This window comes from Staurois parvus, unplaced genomic scaffold (assembly GCF_062004578.1).
Source record: "Staurois parvus isolate SC_StPar_1 unplaced genomic scaffold, SC_StPar_1.0 ptg000052l, whole genome shotgun sequence".
Lineage (NCBI taxonomy): Eukaryota > Metazoa > Chordata > Amphibia > Anura > Ranidae > Staurois > Staurois parvus.
The window spans coordinates 1,865,006-1,892,432 of record NW_028317848.1 but is presented as its reverse complement, the minus strand read 5'-3'; the positions used below and the strand labels follow the sequence as shown (position 1 = coordinate 1,892,432).

At 43.0% G+C, this 27,427-nt stretch overlaps 1 protein-coding gene across 1 annotated transcript in view; it reads right to left on the bottom strand.

Moving 5' to 3' along the window:
• Positions 1-25,245, bottom strand: part of STK3 (serine/threonine kinase 3) — a 288,476-nt gene extending 263,231 nt beyond the window's left edge. The window contains exons 1-2 of the mRNA XM_089666443.1: positions 25,115-25,245; positions 7,266-7,346 (exon numbers count right to left, since the gene is read on the bottom strand). Coding sequence (XP_089522569.1) covers positions 7,266-7,346; positions 25,115-25,137 — 104 coding nt within the window. The 5' untranslated portion in view covers positions 25,138-25,245. The remainder of the gene's footprint in view (positions 1-7,265; positions 7,347-25,114) is intronic.
• Between the last annotated feature and the right edge of the window lie 2,182 nt (positions 25,246-27,427).

Genomic DNA, 27,427 nt, shown 5'->3' with positions numbered 1-27,427 from the left:
TTTACAATATAGAGGATCCTGTGATCACCCACCACTGTTGTCTTCTGTGGACATCCATGTCTTGTTATGTTGCTGACCTCACCAGTGCGTTCTTCTTTCCTCAGAATGTACCAAACAGTTGATTTGGCCACTCCTAATGTTGCTATCTCTCTGATGGATTTGTTTTGTTTTTGAAGCTTTACAATGGCCTGTTTCATTTGCATGGACAGCTCCTTTGAACACATGATGTAGGTTCAGAGATAGATTCCAAATGCAAACACCACACTTAGAATCAACTCCAGACATTTTACCTGCTTAATCTATGAAGAAATAACAAAGGAGTAGCCCACGTCTGGCCATGAAACAGCTTTTTATTCAATTGTCCAATTAATTTTGGTCCCTTGAAAAAGGGGGGTGGCTACTCTTAAAATTTGTAATTCCTAAACCATTCCTTCAATTTGGATGTACATACCCTCAAAGTAAACTTGAGAGTGTGCACTTTCAGCCCGTATCCATTATATAACTATAGCTTAAATATGTTTTGGTAAATACCTGAAAAAAACTAAAATTATGCCTGTGTCCAAATATATATGGACCTAACTGTATATTGTACATTCACATCAGTCCCTAACCCTCAAGGGGTGTACAATCTAAGGTCCCTAACTCACATTCATACATACACATACTAGGGACAATTTAGACAGGATCCAATTAACCTACCAGCATGTCTTTGCAGTTTGAGAGGAAACCGGAGTACCTGGAGGAAACCCACGCAGTCACAGGGAGAACATGCAAACTCCAGGCAGGTGGTGCCGTGGTTGGGATTCGAACCAATGACCCTAGTACTGCCAGGCGGAAGTGCTAACCATTCAGCCACTGTGCTGCCCACATATGAGCACTCCCATGCCATAGACTGATTTCAACTCCAGGGAAAAAAAAAAAGAAACACAGCCTAGACAACTCATTGCTATAATAATTTATCAGCAAACCTCTTCACAAGATATTTCCAATATGTTTATTCACAAATCTTTGACAAAGAGCAGCTCTCCAGAAGGCCAATGCTTAGGCTCCATGCACATTAGCTTATTTTTAAGCTCCTAGCAGCTCCTTATGAGCGTTTTTTTTTCTGCTCCTAGAAGCAAATAGTGTTATCATATCTGTCCATGCACATCATTGTAGCTAGAAACGTTTTAGAAGCTTCAGCTTCTAGGAGCAGTTTTTGGCAGTGATTTGCCAGCACCTCCAACACTCCTAAATGCCAGTTCCAGCATTTTCTTCTTCAAGTTAATAGCTGGTTAAGGACTGGATCAGCAATCTGGCCACCACATACTTAACAGCAGCTGACTCATCCGCTGTCTGCTGACAGCGGAGTGTAAACAAAAGAACTGGCAATTAAAATTTGAGGAAAAAAAAAAAACAGCGTAGTGGTCCCCCCCAATCCATATCAGGCCCTTGAGGGCTGGAATGGATTTTAAGGGGAGTCCCAGACCCTTATCCAAGCATGCAGTTGATGACGTCACAAAAACAAACACAACAAAAAACTTGTCCAGAACTGGTTCTGTGTTTTTATTGATTTTTGGTGAATGAGTAGGGGTACAATGTATCCCCACTCATTCACATGGGAGGGGCTTATTGTGGATTCAGATAAGCCCCCCCACCAGCAGACCTCCAACAGTCACTCCCCCCCCTTTCCTGGCCTGCCAGACTGCATGCTCAGATAAGAATCGGTACTGATTGGGGGGGGGGGGACCCAATGCGGTTTTTGTTTTTTATTTTGGCATGGGGTTTCCCTTAAAATCCATACCAGACCTGAAGTGATTGGTATAGACTGGGAAGAGGGCATGCTGTTTTTTTTTTTCTATCATTTTAATTGCCGACACTGCTTTTGTTTACATTCAGCTTAACAAACAATGAATGACTCGAGAGCTGCTCATGACCAATGGATGACAGTGCATGAGTCATCAGTTACGGACGCGGGCAGCCATCTTGCCGGCCCGCTCCTTAACCAGCTAAATGCCGACACAAACCACTGAAAAAAAAATGCCAACATTAGCATTTTTATCCAGTTTTTTTCAGCTCCTAGTGTGCATGGAGCATTACTCACCATCTACTCCCAGTGGTCAACAGGTGAAATGCAGCATCAATACTCATACTGTGTTTACTTTTGTTTTTTTAAAAGGACCCTACTCACCCATCCAGCTGCAGGATCCTGTCAAAAGACAGCAATCTAACCTTCACCCATCACAGCAGGCTTTGTCTCTAAGGACCTTCAAGGACTTGGCCCCACCACCTTGGACCTGTACAGCACCCTGCCAGGAAACACCTTGATTACCTGGTCAGACAAACTGCACAGGTTTCCAAACACAAAGTCCAGCACTGAAAGGCTTCATTACAGGCAAACCCCGCTAAGATTCTGTCCACTGTAACTGGGCTCGAGTACAATCCTCTTTAGCATCCAGCCATCTAAATGGATCCAAAACCAGTCGTTTGATTCGAATTTCGAGACCACCGATACATTACGCAGAGAGCTGAACTTCAGTGACCATCACCTCCAAGACACTGGCAGAAAAACTGGTGTGCTTCCTGTACTGGAGGGGTTATATAGGGGAGGACTTCCTGTCTGGTTTGGTCTGCCAGTGTCCATTTACCTATAGGTGGCGCATAACCCAAATGGTCATGATTATAGCCCGCTCTGTGTCCCGTGATGTACGATAAAGAAAAATTCCCTTTTATTGTTCCCTTAGTAATAAGCGAGCAATTACCCATTCCAATGTGGGCACAGTCCCACTGCAAGGGATACATTTTTTTTTTATTTGCCCGGATTAGACTTGAATAGAAATATGGTTCCATACAAAACACACATGGCCCTCATGACAATCTACTTGACTAGATTAGAAAAAAAAAACACCACATTTTAACCAAAACTGTATTTAAATCTGAGGTGCTTTTAAAAACAAAAAAAAGGGGTTTTATGGCAACTTAAACCTTTAAACTTAAATATTTTTAACATTGCGCTGTTTATCTCCTCCTTACCTCCCTGCCTGTCTCCAGCACAGCACCCAGGGACCAGCAGGGAGGAGAGACCTTACAGTGTAATGAGCACCAACTGGGTTCCTGCCAGGAAAGGGGAGTGTCGGGCTTATCCTTTATCCCTTTTGCTGCCAGAGCCCTTTGTGTTTTTTGCACACGTTTAAAAAAAAATAATTTTAGGCCCAAACATTCTATATTTTCTGAAAGCAAAGACTCTAGAGAATAAAACAGTGGCAGTTCCAATTTTTTATGTTACACAATATTACCAGAAAGGTCTAGAAAACTCAAAATTTGAGTTAAAATACATTTAAGTTAATTTTAGGGCAAAAAAGCAATAGCCTACAGTTTTTGGTAAAATATAAAAGAGGAGTTTGCCCCAAGTAAATAGATACCCAACATGTCAAACCTTAAAATTTGCGTACGCTTGTGAAATGGCGACAAACTTTAGTACCTTATATTTTCTATAGGCGATTCTTTTAAAGCCTCTTATAGATTATTAGTTTAGCGTCACAGAGGTCTGGTAGGTTTGTACGTGCGTATATGTGGGGGTGGGGGGGCCTCAAACTTTTTGGGAGGGTTTATGTGCTTGGATATAACTATTTTTTTTAAAATGAAAATTTTATTTTGTAAGTGACAAAAATTCCCCCATGTGAAGATTTTTGGTGACAAGTTCTCTTTATTGATACATCCAGGGTCAAAAAGGACCAGGGTGGATAAAAATCAATGATTTTTTAAAAAAAAAAAAATTCAAAATCGGATTTTTTTTATTTAAATCGGATTTTTTTTAATAAAATGCTTTTTGAGGAAAATATATTACCATCCAAAGGTTCTTCCATCATGAAATAAAGATTAGTTTTTTAATTATGTAGAATAAGGCTGTATATGTTTAATTGTTTTGGTAAATAAATTCCATTAATCCATTCACAATGTCATGCTCTTCCAGAGGTTTTTGTAAGATTGGGCAGTTTCTCTGCCTACAAGATATTATCACAGATGCTTGGTTTACTTTTGCAGTTCTCAAAACTGAATTTGACTCAGCGGAGATCACATGCCTCTTCTTCACAGCAAAAATGTTATAACATGAACAGAGTTAAGAAAAAGACCTTAATCCTAACTTCTACAAACCTATGAATACAGAATCAACCCCTTCAGTGCGAAGTTTCAAGAAGTTCAGTGAATAGAATAGAAACAATATTTTTCTGATTGTTTGGAGTGGAATAGATCTGCACAAGAAGAAAGTGAAACTAAGTGTGAGGAGGAAGGGGCTGACAGTCTAAGTTTCTTAAAATATATATATTTTGTTTAGCCAAATTAGTTAACAAACATGGATGTTTGTTTAAGCAAATAACATATGCTGGAATGTTATTGTTTCAGTTGAATAAATCTATTTACATTGTTATTATTAAGGTAATGATTATTTTTCTCCTTCCTAAGTACAACAGAAAAGTTGTCCAAATATGAATGATTAACCTATTAAACTGGGGATAAAAAAACTAATATGAAAAGTTGTTATTCTAAAAATCTTCATCTACTTGCATATTAAAGTTATACCAGCAAGAATTAGTCTATGTAGAAAACTAGGATTTAAATCAAGCCTTACTGACTAGTGATTTAAATCGTGATTTAAATCAAATTCACCCTGAAAAGGACCCTGGATGTCTCCCCTGTACTCCACTGGATGTAATGCATTACATTCTTTCCCAGCCACAAAGACCGGGAAATGTGGCAACAGGGACCCGGAAGTGACATCATAACATCACTTCTGGGTCAGCATAAGAAAGGGAGGGGAGCAGACATGTCCGCTCACCTTTCTACCCTCTACCTGCCAGCACCTGCTGAACTGGTCCCGGGCCCTCAGATGGGCAAGCAGAGCAGGAGAGACATAGCAGGTAGGGGGGAGATTCACGAGCGTGGGGGAGGCAGAGGCTGGCACTATAGTTGGCTGTGTGGAAGCAATCGAGCTTGCCAGCAGCAGGGCTAAAGGTTACAAAAAAACTACCTGCCCAATACCCGGAACTACATGTCCTGGGCGTCGGGCAATATAAATTGAACATCCATGTGTTTGTACCGTTGTTAATTTGGTGAGGGGGTGCACTGGACACCCCTGTGCCTTTAAGGAAGGGTGGGCTCCCTCCAGGCATACCAGCCCTCAATCTATCCATTATTATATATGTGTTCCTACTATGGAGGCTCTCAAAATTAGGACTGCAGATAATAATGGATTTCCGTGAAATCTGCAGCTTACACATGTATTTGCAAATGTTAGCAACCTAATCCCCTGTTTTTGACCAGAACTGGTAGACAGGACAATTCAGTTTGTTGCAGGCTTGCTGGTAACTTGAGCTGAGAATTTTTCTTTGTTGATGTTTGACAAATGTCATATACGTCTCATGTAAGGCTACTTATGTAAGGATACACTGCTCAGTTGCAAAAATGCGCATAAAAATAAATAAATAAAAAACACATACACAAAAAAATGCAACCACATGTGATTTTTGATGCATTTTCACTGCGTTTTCCATTCATTTCAAATGGGGATGTGCGTTTTTGGTGTCTTAACTGTGATTTGGCCTTGGGTGCTTTTTTATGTGTTTTTGGCACATTTTCCATTCTTTTCAATGAGGTGGTTCATTTTTGCTGCTTTTTTTTTTACTGCACCAAAAATACAGCAAGCAGGACTTCAAAAAATGAATGCACCCACAACTGACCAGTGTGAAGAAATCCATAGGATTTAATGATCATGCATTTTTCTTTCACTTTTTTTTTTTTTTTTTAAATCAAACACAGAAGAACAGATCAGTGTGAAAGCAGCCTAATGCAGGCCATAGATGGGGAGAAAACCGGCCGCTTTTCATCCCGTCTATAGCCGGCAAAAAGTGTCCATGCAGAGAGCTCCGCTATTTCTTTGACAGTGCTTTGACATTTATAGTGGCTGCAACAATGTATCTATTTGTATCCATTTCGGATACAGATGTTTTTATTCGGAAACAAATAGATACATTGTTGCAACCGCTATAAATGTCAAAGCACTGTCAAAGAAATATCGGAGCTCTCTGCAGGGACACTTTTTGCCGGACTGGAATTCTTCTTCTTCATCCTCTTCCTCTTCTTCATCCTCTTCCTCTTCTTCATCCTCTTCCTCTTCTTCATCCTCTTCCTCTTCTTCATCCTCTTCCCCTTCTTCTTTTTGTCTTCCTCTTGCAGGTCACTGCTCATGCGCATATTTTTTTAATCGGTAAAAAGATCGGCCGATTTGCCCATAATTGCCGCGAAAATCGGCCGATCTTTTTCCAACTTTAAAATAATAAATAATAAAATAATCTGCCAAAATACCGAAAAACGGCCGAACAATTAACCCATTAACAATCCCAAAATCGCCAGATTTTATTTTCGGCAGAAAAATCGGCCGATTTTCGACCCATCTATGGCCTGCATAAGTCTTCAATTCGAAAAACAGCTGGTGATATTCTGACTAAATGCTATTGCAAATTAAATGTGCCAAAGGGGCTCTTCATGAACACCATTCCTCCCATTCAGTTGAGTTCATGTAATGGTACAGAAAGGGTTACAACTTTTAGGAATTACAGGAAATAGGCAACTATGGACATCTGTGGGCTCTCTTTAGTTTCTCTTGGGATGTTGGTTATTAAACAAAGATACTTGATCTGACACTATTGCTACACTTTAAACTACAGAAATAAGCTCACAAAAGAATGAATACGTTATTTCTCCTTACATGCAAAACAATCGATTCCCATACACAAAGAAATTGAAAACGGGTGTTCAATAATGCTTTAGAATAGTCCCTCTTTAACCAAAAATTATATTCCTGGTCTGGGACATTCCCCAAAACAATATTATAAAAAAGGTATAAAAGAGAATAACAGACCTAGAGGGAAATGAATTCCTCCAACGGAAACCACCTCTATTGTGTACAATAAAATCCAAATCAACATATCAAATTTACACACACACCATCTCATGTAGGTATTCCAATCTGGATAACAAAAGTGAAATGAAAAGCCTGAATGTTTTTATATAGTAATTCTGGCATTGATCATTTTTAATATTTCCCAATATTGGAGGGTTCCCGAATGTAAAGCAAAGGGAGATCTCCCTGTACTTATTCAATGTAAGAGTTATAGTCATCTAATAAAATACTTTATAGTCACACTTTAAAGCAAACTTTAGAGACCCCCATTTCATCCATGAATCCCCGCACAAGTGATAAAAAGAATATTACATTTTACACTTACCCTTCGCCAAGCTTTTCTAAAACATCAAAGACCTCTTCTGGCTGTTTCGTCAAGCTGTCTTCACTCAGCTTTTTAAGTTTGCTAATAAAAGAAAAGAAACACACAGACATGAGGTCAATGTGTATGTGGGATAAATGTAAAAGGAAAGCAATGTATGGTGAAGAGGAGCAGTGATGGTCAACCTACAGAATACATTTCACATGTACTGACACCCACAGTAAGCCCATATGCCTAAAAGAATGTGGCCACATGACCATCACACCTATAGGAGCTTGCTGGACATCCCCATTACCAAACCAGGGCCATTATTATTGAGTTGGCTCCACTTTGTGGCTTTAGCAGCTTCTCATAATATTTTGGGTCTGCGGGAAATTGTGCCCATTCATTCAAGATTATTAGAGAGGTTAGGTGTTAATGTTAGAGGAAAAGACCTAGCTTTAAGTTGGCATTATAGTTCGTCCCAAAGGTGTTCAGTAGGTTTGAAGTCAAGACTCTTGAGTTCCTCCACACCAAACTCAACAAGCCATGTATTTATGGAGCTGGTTTTCCTGACCTGGTGATGCTGCAACTGAAGAGGGCTTTTACCAATTTGTTATAAGGCTGGAAAGCACATGCATCTCAAATGTCTTTGTGTGCTGTACCGTTAAAATTTTTTTTCACTGGAAACACCTAAACTCAATCACTTAAAGATCCTGTCAGGTTATTATTTCTGTGTCCTGCTGGGGAAATTTTCCTTTCAAGTGACTAACATTTTTTTAATAATAAATAAGTTTATACTTACCAGCCCTGTGTAATAGAATTACACAGAGCAGCCCCAAATCTCCTCTTCTCAAGTTCCCCCACCGATGCTCCAGGCTCCTCTTCTCTGACGAGTGCCCCCATAGGAAGCAGCTTCCTATTGGGGGCACTCCTGTGTGCTCGCTCCAGTGTCCCGCTGATTGCATACATAGACACAGAAAGTGCGAATTAGCCCTACCCTCTGCTTCCTCGTTGCTGGATGGATGGACAGCAGTGGGAGCCAATGGCTCCTGCTGCCTCAGCAAAGCCTGCAGGACCAAGAAGTGAGGGGGGATAGCGATGCCAAAACATTTTTAACCCAATTAGGAATACGTTAGGGTACAAAATGTTTAGGCTTTATAACCACTTTAATTCCTCCATTGGCTGCAGTGCTGATCGGTGTATTCTGACAGCGAAGGAGTCCCTACTATCAGAACAATAGCACAGCAGGGATTCTTCCATCCACCTCACTTTTGTGGATGGGGGAATCGGTTTGTCATTTTTCAATCAGCCCGTAGGCTGATGCAAAAAAAACAATCCATTTATGGCCAGCCATAGACTTGCCCAACAACAGTTTCCCTCTGGCTCAGCAGGGGATGTGAATCTGTATGTAAGCAGAAACCCCTATTGGCTGCTGAGGCACACAGAGGCATTACTAATATAAACCTATCAGATTATTGTTTTACTGACAAAGTGGTTCTAAAGCAAAAGCAAAAACCTTTTGGGTGCAGCTCCCCACCACCCTATACTCACCAGAGCCTCATCTCGATCCAGCAATGTGTATGGGAGCCTCGTCTGTCCCAGAATTCTCTCTCCTCATTGCCTCGTGCAGCAGCAGTGGGAGCCACTGGCTCCTGCTGCTGTCAATTACAGCCAGTGAGCCAATGGGGACAGAGTGGGGGTGGGGTTGAGCAAATGTCTATTTACAGGATTGCGGCTCGGGAGTGAGCCTGCTCCAGTGCCCCCATAAGATGCTTGCTATTGGAGGAACTTAGCAGGAAAAGAAGCCAGGACCAAAGGTGGGAGACCCAAAAAGATGAGGATAGGGCCTGCTATGTGCAAAACCATTGTGCAGAGCAGGTAAGTACAACATGTTTGTTTTTTGTTATTTTAATTCCAACCTTTAAAATCACTAACTAAAAAGAATTATTTCTGGTTATGCATTACTTCATTGGGTAATTTACTCCCTGCATATTCACACGCACACACTAAAGGCGACTGTACATGTATAATTTCTGCTTATATAAGATGCAAAAAAAAAAAAAAAAGCAGCAAAGAAAAATAATCACATTTTAATGGACATGTCCTTCTACTGGTTACCAGCTGCACACATCTGCTGTGCCTACTACTGTCTATGATGCAACCGAAATACACTCACTACCCTAATAAACCTTAGAATGACACCTGTCCTTTCCCAGCATGCACAGCCTCTGGCCTCCCTATTGTTTCCCTGGAATGTGGTAAACTGAGCAGACAAAGGCTGGGGACAGAATCATACATAGTAAATGATAATGAATGGATGACATGTGCCATTTTTATAGCACGACTGGCAAGCACATGATTAAAAAGAGAAGCGGATGGACTGAAATCTGTGACTCCTTGGAATATAACTATTCATTTTCAAGCTCCGGTCACTTCTAATATGTTTCAGCTGGTATAATACCGCTCCAACAACCAATTACAGGAACTAAGGCCCACTCCGGCACATATGTTTTTATTTCATTTTGGATAGAGCCATGAAGGTTAGAGCCTCTGTCAGGTTTGTATTGCCATTTACGTCTTTATTCCAGAGATTTTCCTTGACTTTCTGTGAGTTCTGCTTTTCAGAAGTCTGTCTTCTGAAGGATACTGAATTGTCTTAACTGTACACCTATGCAATGCAAAACAATTGGGGGGGGGGGGGGCAATTCCATAAAGCATTGGTGCCACTTTTCTGGTGGTAAGGCCTGTGCAAGATTCAAAAAAGTCCTGCCACCAGTTTTGGTAGTTTTAGCAAAACGTGCAATAGATTCAGGTAGTTCTTAACAGCACTTTTACATCATGGCGCTATGGCTTCACCAAATACAAAATGAGTTACCTTTTGTTTGTAGGTAACAAAACTGAAGGTAATTAAGACAAAGCCTAACAAAGACTAACTCTAAGTTGGCGTAAAGAGACAGGCAGAATGACCGTCTCTGTAAACTATGTAGTAAGGCGGGACCACTACCCCTTCCCCACCTGTCAAGGATGCTGTCAGTTTCACACTCAACTGGCTCCCAGCAACCAGTGATGCTGACAGTGGATGGAGCATAATGGGGAAGCTGAGGCCGACCTAAATGCTAGCACAAATGTGTACAAAGTAAATAAGGACCATATGGAGGACTGTGGATGTAGATTTTTCTATTTTTTGCTGTAAGCGGCTCCAGACTACAAATCGGAACCCTGAAGTGTGCATAAACCACAGCAGAACATTAAGCTGCGTTCAGATCAGAAAACAATGTACGGATTACGTATCTGAGGGAGGCTGAACTGTAAGGCATCATGTCTAGAGGCTGCAGTTACATGAAGACCTGTAAAAGGCTAGAGCAGTCTTGGGTCCAATGTCCATAGGCTTTTGTTTGCATCAGAATTGTTTCTCTCTCTATACCCGTTATATTGGAAAGCTCTGAGCAAACTGTTGGCGCTATATAAATACTGTATAATAATAATAATAATAATATACAAGTCAACAGAAAAGTAAATTAGCTTGAAGCAGGTTGAGACAGCTCAAGAGGTCAACTGTAGATCAAATGCACGTTAATGAAATCTGGATGGCTGCAGAAGCCAAGCAGATGTCAAACGCAAGCTACATCTGTTCATTGACACAAGCACATATTTTGCTTAGTACCCCCCCCCCCTCTTTCTGGGGTAGGGTGAATGCAAAAACCCACTCTGTGTACAAATGAGGCTAACTCCTGCTGGAGATGTACCCCCCTTAAGATGCAAAAGCAGAGAACGGGGGCATATGTATTCTGCAGATATGATGCTTCACATCGTGGCCCACCATGATTTATCACCAGTACTGCCCACTAAATGCAACCTATTCAGCTGAACAGGGGTGCTTAGAAACTGCATGCTTTGCAGGTTTTTAGGTATTAACATATCATCTGCTCACTGCCTGTAAAGCACCCTCTGATGAGAAATCCACCACAGACAGAAGGCACCGCAAGTGTAACCAAGCCCTAAAAACACATTGTGTTCAGTGGGCAGTACTGCCCGCCAAGTGCTGCAGTGGCAATACATTTTGGTACGGCATATATACATCCCTGTCAGCTGTCTTTCCAGTTTAAGGTGATGCGGCTCCAGCAGAGTTGGCCTCATGTGTACACATACAGTTAGGTCCATATATATTTGGACACAGGCACAATTTTAGCTTTTTTCAGGTATTTACCAAAACATATTCAAGCTATAGTTATATAATGGATATGGGCTGAAAGTGCACTCTCTTAGGTTTAATATGAGGGTATGTACATCCAAATGGGAGGAAGGGTTTAGGAAATACAGCTCTTAAGAGTAGCCGTCCCTTCTTTTTCAAGGGACCAAAAGTAATTGGACAATTGACTCAAAAGCTGTCTTATGGCCAGGTGTGGGCTACTCCTTCGTTATTTCTTCATCAAGCAGGTAAAAGGTCTGGAGTTGATTCTAAATGTGGTATTTGCATTTGGAATCTATTGCTGTGAACCTACATCATGCGTTCAAAGGAGCTGTCCATGCAAGTGAAACAGGCCATTGTAAGGCTTCAAAAATGAAACAAATCCATCAGAGAGATAGCAGCAACATTAGGAGTGGTCAAATCAACAGTTTGGTACATTCTGAGGATAGAAGAACGTACTGGTGAGCTCAGCAACATAAAAAGGCATAGGCGTCCACAGAAGACAACAGTGGTGGATGATCACAGGATCCTCTCTATGGTAAAGAAAAACCCATTCACAACATCCAGACAAGTGAAGGACACTCTCCAGGAGGTGGGTGTATCATTGTCAAAGTCTGCAATCAAGAGAAGACTTCACGAGAGCAAATACAGAGGGTTCACCACAACATGCAAACCATTCATAAGCCTGAAGAATAGAAAAGCCAGATTAGAGTTTGACAAAAAACATCTAAAAAAAGCCAGACCAGTTCTGGAAAAGTATTCTTTGGGCGGATGAAACTAAGATTAATCTGTACCAGAATGACGGGAAGAAAAAAAAAGTGTGGCGAAGGCTTGGAACAGCTCATGATCCAAAGCACACAGCGTGATCTGTAAAACATGGTGGAGGCAGTGTGATGGCATGGGCATGCATGGCTTCCAGTGGCACTGGGTCATTGGTGTTTATTGATGATGTGACAGAAGACAAAAGCAGCCGGATGAATTCTGCAGTGTTTAGAGATATACTGTCAGCTCAGGTTCAGCCAAATGCAGCAAAGTTGATTGGAAGGCACTTCACAGTACAGATGGACAATGATCCAAAACACACTGCAAAAGCAACCCAGGAGCTTTTGAAGGAAAAGAAGTGAAATATTCTGCAATGGCCAAGTCAATCACCTGATCTCTACACAATTGAGCAAGCATTTCACTTGCTGAAGGCAAAACTAAAAGGCAGAAAGACCGACAAACAAAGAAAAACTGAAGACAGCTGCAGTTAGAGCCTGGCAAAGCATCAGAAAGAAGGAAACCCAATCTATGGTAACATCCATGGGTTCCAGACCTCAGGCAGGCATTGCCAGTAAAGGATTCTCAACAAAATATTAAAAATGAACATTTTATTTATGATTATATTCAATTGTCCAATTACGTTTGGTCCCTTGAAAAAGGGGGGATGGCTACTCTTGAACTGTAATTCCTAAACTCTTCCTCCAATTTGGATGTACATACCATCAAATTAAACCTGAGAGTATGCACGTTCTGGCAATATCCATTATATAAAACTATCTCTTGAATATGTTATGGTAAATATCTGAAAAAAGCAAAAATTTGGCCTGTATCCAAATATATATGGACCAACAAACAAGATGATTAGCTGAGGCCTGAAACACCGGCTTTGAGCATAAACTATCCACATTCAGGGCCAGTTCCCATTCACAATTAACCACTAAAATAGGCGTTTAAAAGGTGAACAGTGGCAGCGTCAGTTATTGATTTGTACGGGGTAGACACTAAGTACATGGAGATGGTTTCTCCACCGTCAGTCACCCATGTGATTGTAACTTAACAGTGGCATTTATCTTTACACCAGTAATAAAAATGATCCAAGCACAAAGCAGATCCAGATATTAGAGAGCTTTGTGTACATCCTGAGCATATGACATTAGTAATTTTGGATTATCACCATCATATGGTCAAGATGTAAATAAAGAAATCTAATACCTGGATCTGCTGTGTGCTGGGATCAGTTTCTTTATTTGATGCTTGAATCTGGTGTGACTGGCCAGCTTCAGAGTGGAGGTGGTCAGGATCATATGAAACAGAGGTGCTATACAATTACCAGCAATAGGGAATGGGTGTAACAAAGCAATCTGCATTAGCATGCAGACCAATTTATGTACCCCCAAAAGGGACATTGCCTACATGTTAACACCCCTTGCAATCCAGAGGGACTACAGGGGCTGTGCTTCCGACAGCCAAGACCAGGACTGTGCTTCCAGAAGCCAAGACCAGGGCTTGATAAATTTGGTTTGAATCTAGAAGCCAGCTAAAAAAGTTGGGAGCCAGTTTTTTTTAGCGTAGCATGGGTTGTCAGCTCCTGAGGCAAGGTGAGTAATTTGTGAGGTGTAAGGTGCAGAACACGGGGTGCAGGGTACCGGAGCAAAGTATTTGTCACTGCGGGAGAGAGGTGCATAACACAAGACATGGGTGTAGGGTGCAGAACATGGGTTACATTTTTTAGACCAACACTGAATGGGCTGACAAAAGCCCAGGCACCAGGACACAATTTATAGTCGCCATGGCCACTCATCCAGACTGCCATAGGCTATAATGAGACTTTGGAACAAGAATGAGAACAATTCTGTGACCTCTGTATAACAAGATGCTGAAAGGGAGTTAGAAGGCATCCCTAAAACAAATATTAAATAATAAACCTTTATCTATAACCATTTGATAATATTCTTTAACAAAAGAACATGCATTACACGTTAATAATTATGCTACCAAAATTAGTGTGTGCTATAAATTGCCTCCAGCACACACTAATACCAAGTCTCTTCTTGCTAGAGACCGCCATTTTGCTCAAGCCCAGATCAGTCACTTCCATAATCAAAACTCTCCCATACTCCTTGGTCTCAAAACCTATATGTCAGTCACTTTCTGTAATTAAAACGTGTGCATTTCCAGCCTTGATTATATGTCTTGGCTCAGTTAGAGAGGAAGGCTAACAGAACGTTTACAGTGCAGAAGGGATTGAGGGATAAAAGAGAGAATATCATGGAGATAAGACAAGGCACTATCCTTGTAAATTTAATTATTTTGTGTGTCCCTGGCAGCAGAGTTGGTACTGTAACCTCTCTTGCTTTTATTTTCTCTCTCCCTAATCTGTGTTCCCTCAGCACAATGTGTCATTCCTGTTACTTTCTTCCCCCTCAGCAACAGTAAATCTTAAATACGTCAGCTGATCAGCCTCTAGTGGCTCTGATTTTAGGCAGGGTGCCAAGAATAAAGAGCATCTGAGCATGTGCAGAGCAGGGTAAGACTTATTTTCAATGTTTTACATAGAGATACCTGCAAAAGGCGCCAGCCTGAAGCGATCTTCCACTTTAAGCATTTCTTCACAGCGCTATAGCGGATTGACGGCTACAGCACGGTCATCCAATTCTGGGAGGATGTCATATGACGTCCTCACAGAATGCGCCCCCTGTGTGCCTCCAACAGCGTGCACCTGGCGCTCTCTGTGATCATGATACAGTAAAAGGCCAATCACAGCAGCCTTTTACCACATGTCCAGTCCCAGCTGATCACCATGTGAGTACACTTGCCGGTTTTCGGCAGTACCTTCCTCACGCTGTCACAGCGTGAGCAAAATACTGCCAGTAACCAGCAACTGTCAAAGGAGACATCTACACGGATAATGAGGGCACTGATTCAGTGCAGCTCCAAAAGTGCCCATCAGTGCCCAACAGTGCAGCCTCATTAGCACCTCCTCATCAGTGCCACTCCATCAACCCACATCAGTGAAGGTGAAAAATTACCTGTTTGCAAAATTTTAATAGAAACAAAGAAAACCCTTTTTTGTTTTCTTCAAAATGATTGGACTTTTTTTGCTTATAGTGCAAAAAATAAAAACCCCAGTGTGATTAAATATCACAATAAAAAAAGCTCTATTTGTGTGAAAAAAAAAATGATAAAAATGTCATATGGGTACAGTGTTGCATGTCCACTCCACGCAATTGTCATTCAAAGCACGACAGCACTGAAAGCTGAAAATTGGCCTGGGCATGAAGGGGGCAAAAGTGTCCGGTACGTAAGTGGATAACCTTTAAAATTCTGAAATATCTTACAGTTCTGCTTTAAGAAATGCAAAAGCTGGTAATAATTTGGTACAGAATCATTTTGTATATTCAAGTTTATTGATCATAAGCCTGAAATTAAACAGAACACTGAACAGCATGGAAAAAGGAAACAATCACTACTGAAATACATGTTAAGACAATTTACATAAAGCTAGGAAAACGAAGGTCATTACTGTCTGTATAAAAACGCTCAGCCCAAACTAAGAACAAAACAGTGATTGTTAAGTGGAGATTTGGGAACATCAGAAGACATCATGAGATGCCTGCACAAACAAGCTTGAGACATCATAATAAGCATAGCTCTCCTTTTATTAGTGCAATAATGACATAAGTCAGTCCCCAATTTAACATTTATCTTTGCACAAATAAGTACCAAAAGGCACTGATCACCATCTGGTCCTGATATAGAGTATGGTTCTTGGCTCCAGTGAGCCAAATGGCACAACAAAATCAAAGGCTCAGTGAAATGTGTACTTCTTGCTGCTTTCACTGAACCCATACTGCTGAATCTACAAAAGTTCTTGGTTCACTCTCCAGAAGCTTCAACTAATTACAGTCATGTATACAGTAGGTTCAGAAAAGGCACCTTACCGTCCCTATTACCAGTGGTTAAAAAGTCAACAAGATGACCAGGAACCAAGGTGTGCCAAAGCATGCTTGACTCTCAAAGGCCAGTCCTTTTAACTAGTATGATTGCTCTGCACCATGCTCAGGTGCCGCTCAGTATAGTGTACACTGGTCTGCTGGAAGAGGTTCAGTTGGACTCTCCATGGTACACATCTGTTTGAAGTAATGGCGTAAATGTGGTCAGGCTCGACACAATGTAAAGTGCAGGTCAGTGGGGGAATGCAGAGAGGAGACAATCATGCTCAGTATAAATCAACCATGAATGGAGGGAGTACGCCCAATGTCCCTAAAAGCTGTTTGGTTTACCCCCACCAGTACATCACTCTGGCCAATAACAGAACCTACAATTTCACACCACAATCCCTTAAAGATGCGGGAGGTCACACACTGTGGCTGGCTAGAATCCATTTCAAAGGTTAGATTGAAAGTGTTACTACACCCACAACAGTAAAATCAGTCTGTATATGCAATAAAGTATGCTTGTTATACTCACTGTGGAACCTAAGGGGTTAATCCTCCGCATTGTGTAAAGACTGTTTGATCCTGTCTTCTCTGATGGTCCCCTTCATTTACTGTCCCCAATCTGCTGATAGTACAGAGCCCCAGAAGGTACTATGCACATGCTCAGTTTAGTGTGTATTGCTAGAGAGGGTTTTTTTTTTTCAGGGGGGTGCATGTGATCAGCACAGGGCGAATCAGCACTGTAAAGACAGGGGGTCAGGGGTCACGCAGCCTCATAGGACAGTCAGAGGAGAAAGAAAACTCTTCCTACAAGCTCAAACCAGTGCTCAGCCAGACACTGATAGAAGTCACAAGACTGCTATATACTGCTGATGAGAAAAGGTTTTTAGCAGTTTATATTTACTAAAATATTTGCATTTCCATGTTGTGTGTACTATGGGAGGCAAGATATAGTGAATGCCGGGTCCTGGGTTTAGTAACACTGTAACTTTTCCTGCATATTAGTAACTGTCTTCCCATGTAGAGGTAAGGGCAGACTGCTATTTTGAGAAAAATAAATAAATGCAATTACTTACCTTCAAAATCATGTGCATTTATATTTTTTTTTTCAAGGTGAAGTTAGCCTTTAAAGCAGAACTAGAGGCAATTTTTTTTTTTGGATAGAGCAAGGGAGGGTTGTAAACCCTGTCAGGTTTTTGTTTCTTCATCCTCTGTGTCCTATTGTGGAGAATGTAATGTAATGCAAAGCAGATTGCAATGCATTACAGTCTTTCCTGCCCTTGATGGGCGAAAAATCTGTCAATGGGGACCCAGACGTGACGTCATATACATCACTCCCAGGTAAGGGGAAGGAGAGTGGACATGTGTCCGCCCAACTCCTCCCCCCCTTCTGCCAGCACTCGCTACACTGATCCAGAGCTTGCAAGACGGGCAAGTGAAGCCCAGGATAACTGTGTGTGTGTGGGGGGGGGGGGGGGGGGTCAAAAGGCTAAATGGGGAAATAAAAAATAAAAAACAAAAACCCAACACCTGCCCAGTACTACATGTCCATGTCCCAGGCGATATAACTCGTGTACCCCTGTGCCCGAAACGTTCGTACCACTCAGGACACCATCCAGCCACAGCAGCTTTCAGCAATTTTGCAGGTTTCTTTCAGCAGGAGCACATAGTACACCTGTGCCTTCAGCCCACACCAAAATGCAGGGTTCTCCTGTAAGGTCTCCTTCATGCGGCTGGGTTGGTGCGGCTGCCAGATTGCTGCAGCAAGAATCTATGGAGTTATGAGGTCAGCAGTGGCCACTCAGCCCATTTAAACTAATGGAGGGCTGAGAGCAGACTCTGCTGTTGGCAAGTAGCTGCACATAGAGCCATTAGCTGCGGATAGAGACAGATATCCAAGCCTAGGTGTAGTCAGTTGTATAACCCGGCACATTACCAGGTCGTTCCAACAGCAGGAATCTGCAGACTCTTGCTGCAGCTGCACCAATCTGGCCACATGAAAAGGGTCTAAAGGGTTAAATGGCCAGTGGTAGGCAGTGGCTTAGTGTTTTGCTGTTACTGGCAGGATCTCCAGGTAAGACAGTTTAAAACAGGTTCACAAAAATATTTACACATACTGTATGAAAAGTGTAAACAGAGAGATATGATGTCAAACATAAAAAAACAGCATTTTGGGTCTACACACACACACTCTCCATTCCATCTAAATGTTTAATGGTCACTTGTTACCTGGCTGCTTCTCCGGCCTGTTATATGGCATGGTACAGGGATAAGGGGGCTCATCCACATGGATGTATGATCCAAAACTGCACATATGTAACATTTGTGCTTACATCTATTGAGGGCTGATATGCAAACACAGCAATGTGTAGCCATTGGCACCACCGCTGCCAATTACACACTATCAAGAATCACATCTCCACCTGGATGGGTCATACATGTGACGGTGGAACATGTACAAAACAACCTCAGACAATTCTGAGACAAAAACGATTGAAGGCCGAGGACATTGTGTTGTGCTGCCACCACACAAATGACTCATTCTGGCAGAGGCAACCATCAATAGTGTCATTACCTGTGGCGGTGGCGCCGCTGGCTACACACTTTTGATATGTACATGTCAACCCTGAGCAGCAACCAATAGGGACCATGTATGCATGTAAACAGTAGAGCAAAACATTTACATGGGTATAAAGTAAAATACACTACATAGACAAGACAGTGAACACAGACTTTACTAGTTCTGGTTTAGTGCCGGTTCACATATATGCGGATTGGCTGCGGTTTGAACTGCATCCAATCCCCATGACGTGAAAAAATATTGCCTGTTCACATATGTCCGATGCACTGGCGGTGCGGATTCAGTGTGGTTTTAAAATGAGTCATGTCCAATTTCTGAGCAGTGGCTTCAGGTTCAGGTGCAGATTACAGGCTATTGACTTCTATGGGAACCGTTCCTAAACCGCATATGTGAACAGGATAAGATTCTGAGCCAATCCTGTCCTAAACCTGATGTAAACCTGACATGAACCTGTGAACAGCTACTGTATCTATTTGCTGTGAAACCTGATCTTCAATCCGCACCGCACATGTGTGATTCAGCTCTTAGGCTGGCCATACATGGGTCGATTTCCAAACGATTTTTCGTTCGAAATTCGGACCTAAGAATAATCGGCCGATTTTCACTCTGTTAGTAGGGCAATGGCACCAGCCAATTTTCGTGGTTCCTCCCCATTTCGTTTATTGGGCATGCTGGAAAATTCATAGAAAAGGACCGATTTTCAAAATCATTGGTGGCCCCATTGGATTACAGAACGAACTATGTTTTCGATTGAAAAATCATTCAGAATGTGACCTATGTATGGCCTGCTTTACAAAGGAGAGCACTGCAGACCAAAACAGAGAAATGTGTAAGGGCCAATAACATACAATAGTGCCGTAATGAGATCCATATAAAGTCACGGATGTGTAAGCAGCAAGTTGTACCCTCACAAGCACGAAACCTTATTCATGGCAATACACAAAATCACCCAACTTTCTACCTTGCAATGACCTGTCAGTCACTATGACCTACATTCCAAGGAGTGCACTGCAACGAGCACTTATCATAGCTGTAAATACAGGCTTGAAGACCACAGAAACAGATCTACCAGAGATAGGGGAACCAAGTAAAACAAATGTCTTGCCAAGCCTGAGCAAAATGTGTGTCCAGGGCCGATCACTCGCATGCGATTGCTGCTTGAGCGACTACATGCAAGCAGGTGCGACTAGCTGCATGAGCCAGCAGCCTCCCATTGCTGTCGATGGGGCTGCCTAATTGCACCAATACATCGGCCACCGAAAATTATCAACCAAAAATAGAGTTATTGGCATTTGGCTAATAGAAAAAAAAAAAAAAAGGGCAGATAATGATAATTTACTTCAATGCAAATTCGCGTCCTATTGACTTCAATGCAAAAAGGCCTCTATTTAACATTTTTTCAAGGAGAAGTTCACGTTTCGTAACATATTACATTATACCCATATTCAGGGTGTAACATGTTACAATCAGACTGGCCCCCGCACCCTACTGCTCCCTGCTTTGACAGCTAGCGAGGGATCTTCTCCCCCCTCGCTATCAAATTTTTAAAAAACGCGGCCGAGTGGGGCTCCATCTGTCTGGCCGCGTCACTCATTCACAGTCGACAGAAACTACAAGTCCTGACAGCCTTAGCAGCTGTCTGCTTGTAGCCCTTAATTAACTACCACGGTGCCGTAGTACTTCACGGATTCTTCCTGTCAGTATATCTGCTTGCTCGTCCATCCTCTGTGGTCAAGCAGACATACTGACAGATCAGCAGAAGACCTGCATGACTCCAGTGATCTACTGATTACTGTGCCATGCTTAATACTACAGGATCCTGCAGAAAAAAAACAAATAATAAATGCACTTTTTTTACCTGCAAAAAATATGCATTTATTATTTTTTACTAGAAGGAGAACGTATCCTTTATTTTATATATATATATATATATATTTATTTTATTTTTTTATTTTTTTTCGGTCCAATGTTTGTGTGTTACTTTCCATAAAAGTTATTTTACATTACTGGATTGTTTTTTTAACTACATATTCATTTAAATTAATGATATTAATTGAAAAGTTGAACATAATATAATTATATATAAAAAATATATTTTTTAAAAAAAATTTACTTTCGGTTTTCAGTCAAGTGCATCCTGAATTTTCGGTTTCAGTACAGAATTTTTATTTCAGTGCACCACTAGTGGAAACCCCACAGGAGATTGCTCACAGGGTGAATTCACAAGTGTAAATGCACCCTTCTACACCTTTCAAGTATTCGTATATCTGCAAAGTGAAACACATTGCCACACAGAACGACATCACTTAAAACTGACATTTGTTTTCCTCTTGTGTGACATCATGAATTTTTTAACATGAAACTGATATTACGATAGGCACTTCAAGACATGAAAGAGCAAGTCCTATGAACTTTGTGATCCCTATCAACCACAAAAGCCAATGAAAGTCTATTGATAACCGTGCTACTGTAACCATGTCATTTTATCTCTACAAAACAATCAACACAAGGCGTAAGCACAGGAAATAAATGGGACCTGCGGATTATGGGGTCACTCCACCCTTTGATACTTCCGTTTTCAGTAAACCTAAACTAGAGAACATTTTCTTATGACTTTCAGCCTGGGTTCACACTGATGCGGTATTTGCACAGGTTTCTGTGCGATTTCCACACCACATCATAATCGCACTCCATTCATGTGAACCGCTGTGGGTGTTTCTCTTAAGTTAACACCTTGAAATTGCTTCGCAAAATGCAGTGCGATGTGCAGAATCAGATAAGAAAAAGTGGCCTGCGCTATTTTGGTGCGGTTGCAGTGCGATTTGAGGCATACAAAATGTATGGTTTAAATTGCACCGCACAGAAATTGCATGTGATTTGCACAGGAATGTGGTGCACCGCATCAATGTGAACCCGGGCTCAGAGAGTCTATGTGAGATCTTCAAGCTGGCGTTCCCAGGTCAGCACACCTGTTTACGATGTTACAAAGGGGATTTACTCTTCCTGAGTGATTCTTAAAGGATAAGTTCACCTTTCTACAAAAAAAAAAGAAAAATAATAAAATGCACAGGCAAAAAATGTGCATTTATTATTTTGTTTCTGGAGCCTGTACAGCATTGCCCCAGTGATCAGTAGATTGCTGGAGCCATGCAGGTCTCCCCCTGACCTGTCAGTATATCTGGTTGCCCGAAAGGGATGAACAGGCTAGCAGATATACTGCCAGGAAGAATCAATGAACAACCACGGCGCACCACAGTGCCATGGTAGTTCATTGAGAACCACAAGCCGACAGCTGCGAAGTTCATTCATTCACAGAAGACAGCGAATGAATGACGTGCTTGGACGGGCGTAGTTTATTTAAAATTGTGTCAGCTAGCAGGGAGGATAAGATCCCCCACTAGCTGTCACAACGGGGAGCAGGGAGGAGTGGGAGCCAGTCCATTCATAACATGTTACACCCTGAATATGGGTGTAACAAGCTACGAAAGGTGAACTTATCCTTTAAAGCGGAACTAAAGTCCCCTTTCAAAAACTGCGAGCAGGCATGCTCTTTATTGCAGAAAAGGGGGTTAATTTACTAAAACTCAAGAGTGCAAAATCTGGTGCAGCTGTGTATAGAAACCAATCAGCTTCCAACTTCAGCTTGTTCAATTAAGTTGTGACAAAAAAAAAAAATGGAAGATGCATGGTTCCTATGCAAAGCTGCACCAGATTTTGCACTCTTCAGTTTTAGTAAATCAACCCCACGGTCATTATGCAACAAAATGCACCTACCTGCCTGCTCAGTGTCTTCTGCGGCATGCTAACCGAGCTACACATGCACAACTCAGCTCACATCACCGACACGGTGCGCGTTCCGGGATTACTGACTGCTGCGCATGTGTGACGTCATTCTGTGCCAGCCAATGAAGCCAGCCGAAGACTGGCACCCAGGAGAAGATGCTGATATCAGCAAGGGGGAGGAACCACTGAAAGGAAAGTTTAGCTTACACTTGTATTATCTACTGAATAGTGATCTGTGTTAGATCACTCTTCAGAGGGCATTTAGCAGGTGAAAAAGAGGCGTTATACAGCCTCCTCACCACTCGTTTTATCCATTTAAACCCTGCAACAGCACACTGCAACCACAGGCATTGCACATGGTTGTGGAGCACCTCCACTCAGTTGTGAATGGATAGAATACTGCCTGACAGACACAATAGCAGGGATCATTTTTGCCACGCCACAATGCAAAGCAGCCACAGCATATCTACATCCCCTCCGCTGACTCTTCAGCTTAAGAAGGAGTAGTTATGCGGCAGTAAAATGCAACTCAATGGCTTCTTTTTACCGCTCCCCACAACCACAAGCAGTGCTGGGAAAGATATTTAGAGCCGTGATTCCGTCAGAGAACTGCTTCCTCGTCACTGAGATACAGAATGTTAGTTGCTAGCTTTTGATTAGCTTGCTGTTAATTAGATCGCTGTTAGCTGTACCGTTTGCAGTGTTTAGGATAATGTGATCAAGCTCTTACCTAATTATCGTGGGATGTTTATCCCAATGTGTAATCTTTTGTTTTTATTGTGCATGTGGGGACTGCCCCTATTTCTGAAGTGTATAAAAACCTGTATTTCTGTTCCATAAAGTAGTTCCAGTTTTTGCACCCAAACTAGGAGACACTAGCTTAGGTGCAAAAACTGGAACTACTTTTTTGATGGCACAAGAGAAACCCCATCACAAGGAATGCAGTGCGAGGGGGTGTTTTAGTTCCCCTTCCACCTCCTTTATCTTTTCAATGATTGCTAGGACACTGGCGGCCAGGCTGCACAGCATCATCAGCTGGTATGCTGCAGATAGCTGCCTGCAACAAATGAAGGTCCAAGGGAGAAGCAGAAGAACAGGAAATCAAGGAGAAAAGAAAGGCTTGTCTTCAAAACCCCTTCACTGAAAGGATAATAAAGGTATGTAGACATGAATGGATGGGCCTGCCTTCACTGCTGTCATGCCGATGAATGGCTCTCTTTAAAGATGATCCAAGGCTGATGAATGGATATCAGACTGTATTGATTGGATCCTGGTGCTGTCTCCCCTCTCCTAGACAGGACAGTGCGTGCGACGGCAGTGGTAGGTCAATGTGTGATGTCAGTGATCAGCGGTAGGTCAATGTGTGATGTCAGTGATCAGCGGTAGGTCAATGTGTGATGTTAGTGATCAGCGGTAGGACAGCGCGTGACGTCAGTGATCAGCGATAGATCAATGTGTAAGGTCAGGGATAGGTCAATGTGTGACGTCAGTGATCAGCGGTAGGACAGAGCGTGACGTCAGTGATCAGCGATAGATCAATGTGTAAGGTCAGGGATAGGTCAATGTGTGACGTCAGTGATCAGCGGTAGGACAGAGCGTGACGTCAGTGATCAGCGATAGATCAATGTGTAAGGTCAGGGATAGGTCAATGTGTGACGTCAGTGATCAGCGATAGATCAATGTGTAAGGTCAGGGATAGGTCAATGTGTGACGTCAGTGATCAGCGGTAGGACAGAGCGTGACGTCAGTGATCAGCGATAGATCAATGTGTAAGGTCAGGGATAGGTCAATGTGTGACGTCAGTGATCAGCGGTAGGACAGAGCGTGACGTCAGTGATCAGCGATAGATCAATGTGTAAGGTCAGGGATAGGTCAATGTGTGACGTCAGTGATCAGCGGTAGGTCAATGTGTGACGTCAACGATCAGCGGTAGGACAGCGCGTGACGCCAGCGGTAGGACAGCGCGTGACGCCAGCGGTAGGACAGCGCGTGACGCCAGCGGTAGGACAGCGCGTGACGCCAGCGGTAGGACAGCGCGTGACGCCAGCGATCAGCGCGTGACGCCAGCGATCAGCGCGTGACGTCAGCGATCAGCGCGTGACGTCAGCGATCAGCGCGTGACGTCAGCGATCAGCGGTAGGACAGCACGTGACGTCAGCGATCATCGGTAGCACAGCGCGTGACGTCAACGATCAGCGATAGGACAGCGCGTGACGTCAGTGATCAGCGGAAGGTCAGCGCGTGACGTCAGTGATCAGCGGTAGGACAGCGCGTGACGTCAGTGATCAGCGGAAGGTCAGCGCGTGACGTCAGTGATCAGCGGAAGGTCAGCGCGTGACGTCAGTGATCAGCGGAAGGTCAGCGCGTGACGTCAGTGATCGGCGATAGGTCAACGTGTGATGTCAGTGTTCATCGATAGGTCAATGTGTGATGTCACTGATAGGACAGCGTATGATGGTCAGATATCACTGATGGCACAGTGTATGGTAGTTGTCAGTGTAGGTGAGGGATCCGGGGTATTCTTAGTGTCAGGCGGACTGAGGCCTCTGCTCCCAGCAGTGACCCCGGCCTCTCAGCCTCCCTCTGCACAGGGAATGGTGCCCTTTCTCCGGCTCACCTCTTGGGTGCGGGCTGCTCCATGTTGGCGGTGCGGGCTCTCCCTCTCGGACACAGAACTCGGTATAGAAGCTCCGGGAGCCGCACTAACTCCGTACAACTTCCATCTTCCCCCTCCGCACTGCACTTCAACCCAACCCGCTACTACAGCCGGCACCGCCCCCCAGCTGTGCTCAGAACACGGATTGGTAGGCTCAGCCGGTAGCGCTTTTCCTCATTGGTCTAGCGCTGTGTCACGTCCAGTGAGGCATCCTAGCAGGTTTCTTCCAGTGTTATTGATGCCTGGGATCCGCTTCATTCCCTCCCAACCAGACCAGGCAGGGAGCAGGAAGTACACAGAGACCGCGGAGCATGCCGGGTAGGGGGAGGGTGTTAGTGCCTAGCTCTTTCCTGATAGGCCCAGCTGGTGGAATGTGTAGAGCTGTCAGGTGTTTAGCCGGGTTGTGTGTACAGAATACCTGTCATCGCGGATCGCACAACGTGGTCATACCTGTCAGTCTGTAGAGTACAACTTTAGGCACTTGGCACACAGGACAATTCTGTCAAGAGATTTTTTTCCTAGAAAATTCCTTGCTACCCCCAAACATCATATATACTTGTTAACCAGAAGCCCTGGAGAGTAAAATGGTGGTGGTTGTAATATTTTATGTCACACAATATTTACATGCAAATGTTTCGGAAACGTTTGACGACTTCAACCTGAGGACATCATATGACGTCCTGCGGCCGGGAAGTAGTTAATCACTTCAGCACTAGAATCATTTTTTTATTTTCTGAACTTATGTATACATCTGTACTATTGGGCATAAAATCACTTCAAACCCCCAAACGCTATACATTTTCTGAAAGCAGGGGCCTTGTAGAATAAAATGTAGATGCATTTTTTTTATGTTGCATGATATTTCCACAACTGTCTATTAAATGCATATTTTCAGGAAAAAAATATAATAAATACATTTTATTGCTTGCAAATAGACCTCATTTTTTGATAATACATAAAAAAATTAAGTTGTTTTAAATAAATACCAAACATGCCAAGTCTTAAATTTACGTGCGCCTGTGATATTGAGAAACACAATGGTACCGAAAAATCTCCATGCTTTAAAAGATTTTACTGCTCATCAGTTTAGAGATACCCACAAGCTATGACGCTGGAATCATTGCTCTCACTTCGACGTTCACATCAATACCTCACGTATGGTGCAATCACAGTTTACATACACATGCACACAGTGCCGGGACAAGGAAACCTAGCGACTCCCGCTGCCCCCTCATCCCACTGCCCCCACCTGTCCCACTGCCCCCCACCTGTTCTGCTGCTCCCTCCTGTCCTGCTGCCCCCTCCTGTCCCGCTGCCCCCCACCTGTTCTGCTGCTCCCTCCTGTCCTGCTGCCCCCACCTGTCCCACTGCCCCCCTCCTGTCAAGTTGCCCCCCTCCTAACCCGCTGCCCCCCTCCTGTCCCTCTTCCCCCCTTTCCATTACACTGTGCCCCTCCTGTCCTGCTTCCCCCCACCTGTTGTGAGAGGAGATGGGACTGGAGGAGGAGGAGGACATAGGGTCAAGGAGATGGGACTGGAGGAGGAGGAGGACATAGGATCAAGGAGATGGGACTGGAGGAGGAGGAGGACATAGGATCAAGGAGATGGGACTGGAGGAGGAGGAGGACATAGGATCAAGGAGATGGGACTGGAGGAGGAAGAGGACATGGGATGGAGGAGGAGGACATGGGATTTCCAAGATGAGACTGGACAAGGAGGACATAGGATGAGAGGGAGAAGGACATGGGATGGGCCTTTGTGGGATGGTCAGTGGGTGACTTCAGTGGGATGGCCAGTGAGCGGGCCCTGGGGAATGTGTGTGGTCAGGCCTGGAGAGGGGGGGGGGCCCAGACCTAACACTGGGTAAGGGGCCCCAAAATTTCTGATGGATGCCCTGGTGACTTTATGGAGATGAAGCACTACTCCCCAGAAGTAACTTTGTTTGTTGGGTCCTCTGTTATCTGCTTTGACTCTTGAAACTGCTCAGAAAGCAGTGACACATATGGTTAATCACACTTGTGTAGCGTCAGCATTAACTCCTTCACGCCTAACAAATAGTAATGTCTAAGTAAAATTTTGCTACTTTGACATGTGTTAGTAAAACCAAACATATCATCACAACTACTTTGTACATCCAGGTGAATTATATATTAAATTTTCAGTACTAACTGGGCTTTCAATTGGTGGTAAAAGGTAATGGATAGTTCCTGGTTTTATTTTTTTCATTATCAAAGGAAACTGGCCCAAAATAGTAAAAAAAATCATGTTTTTAAAA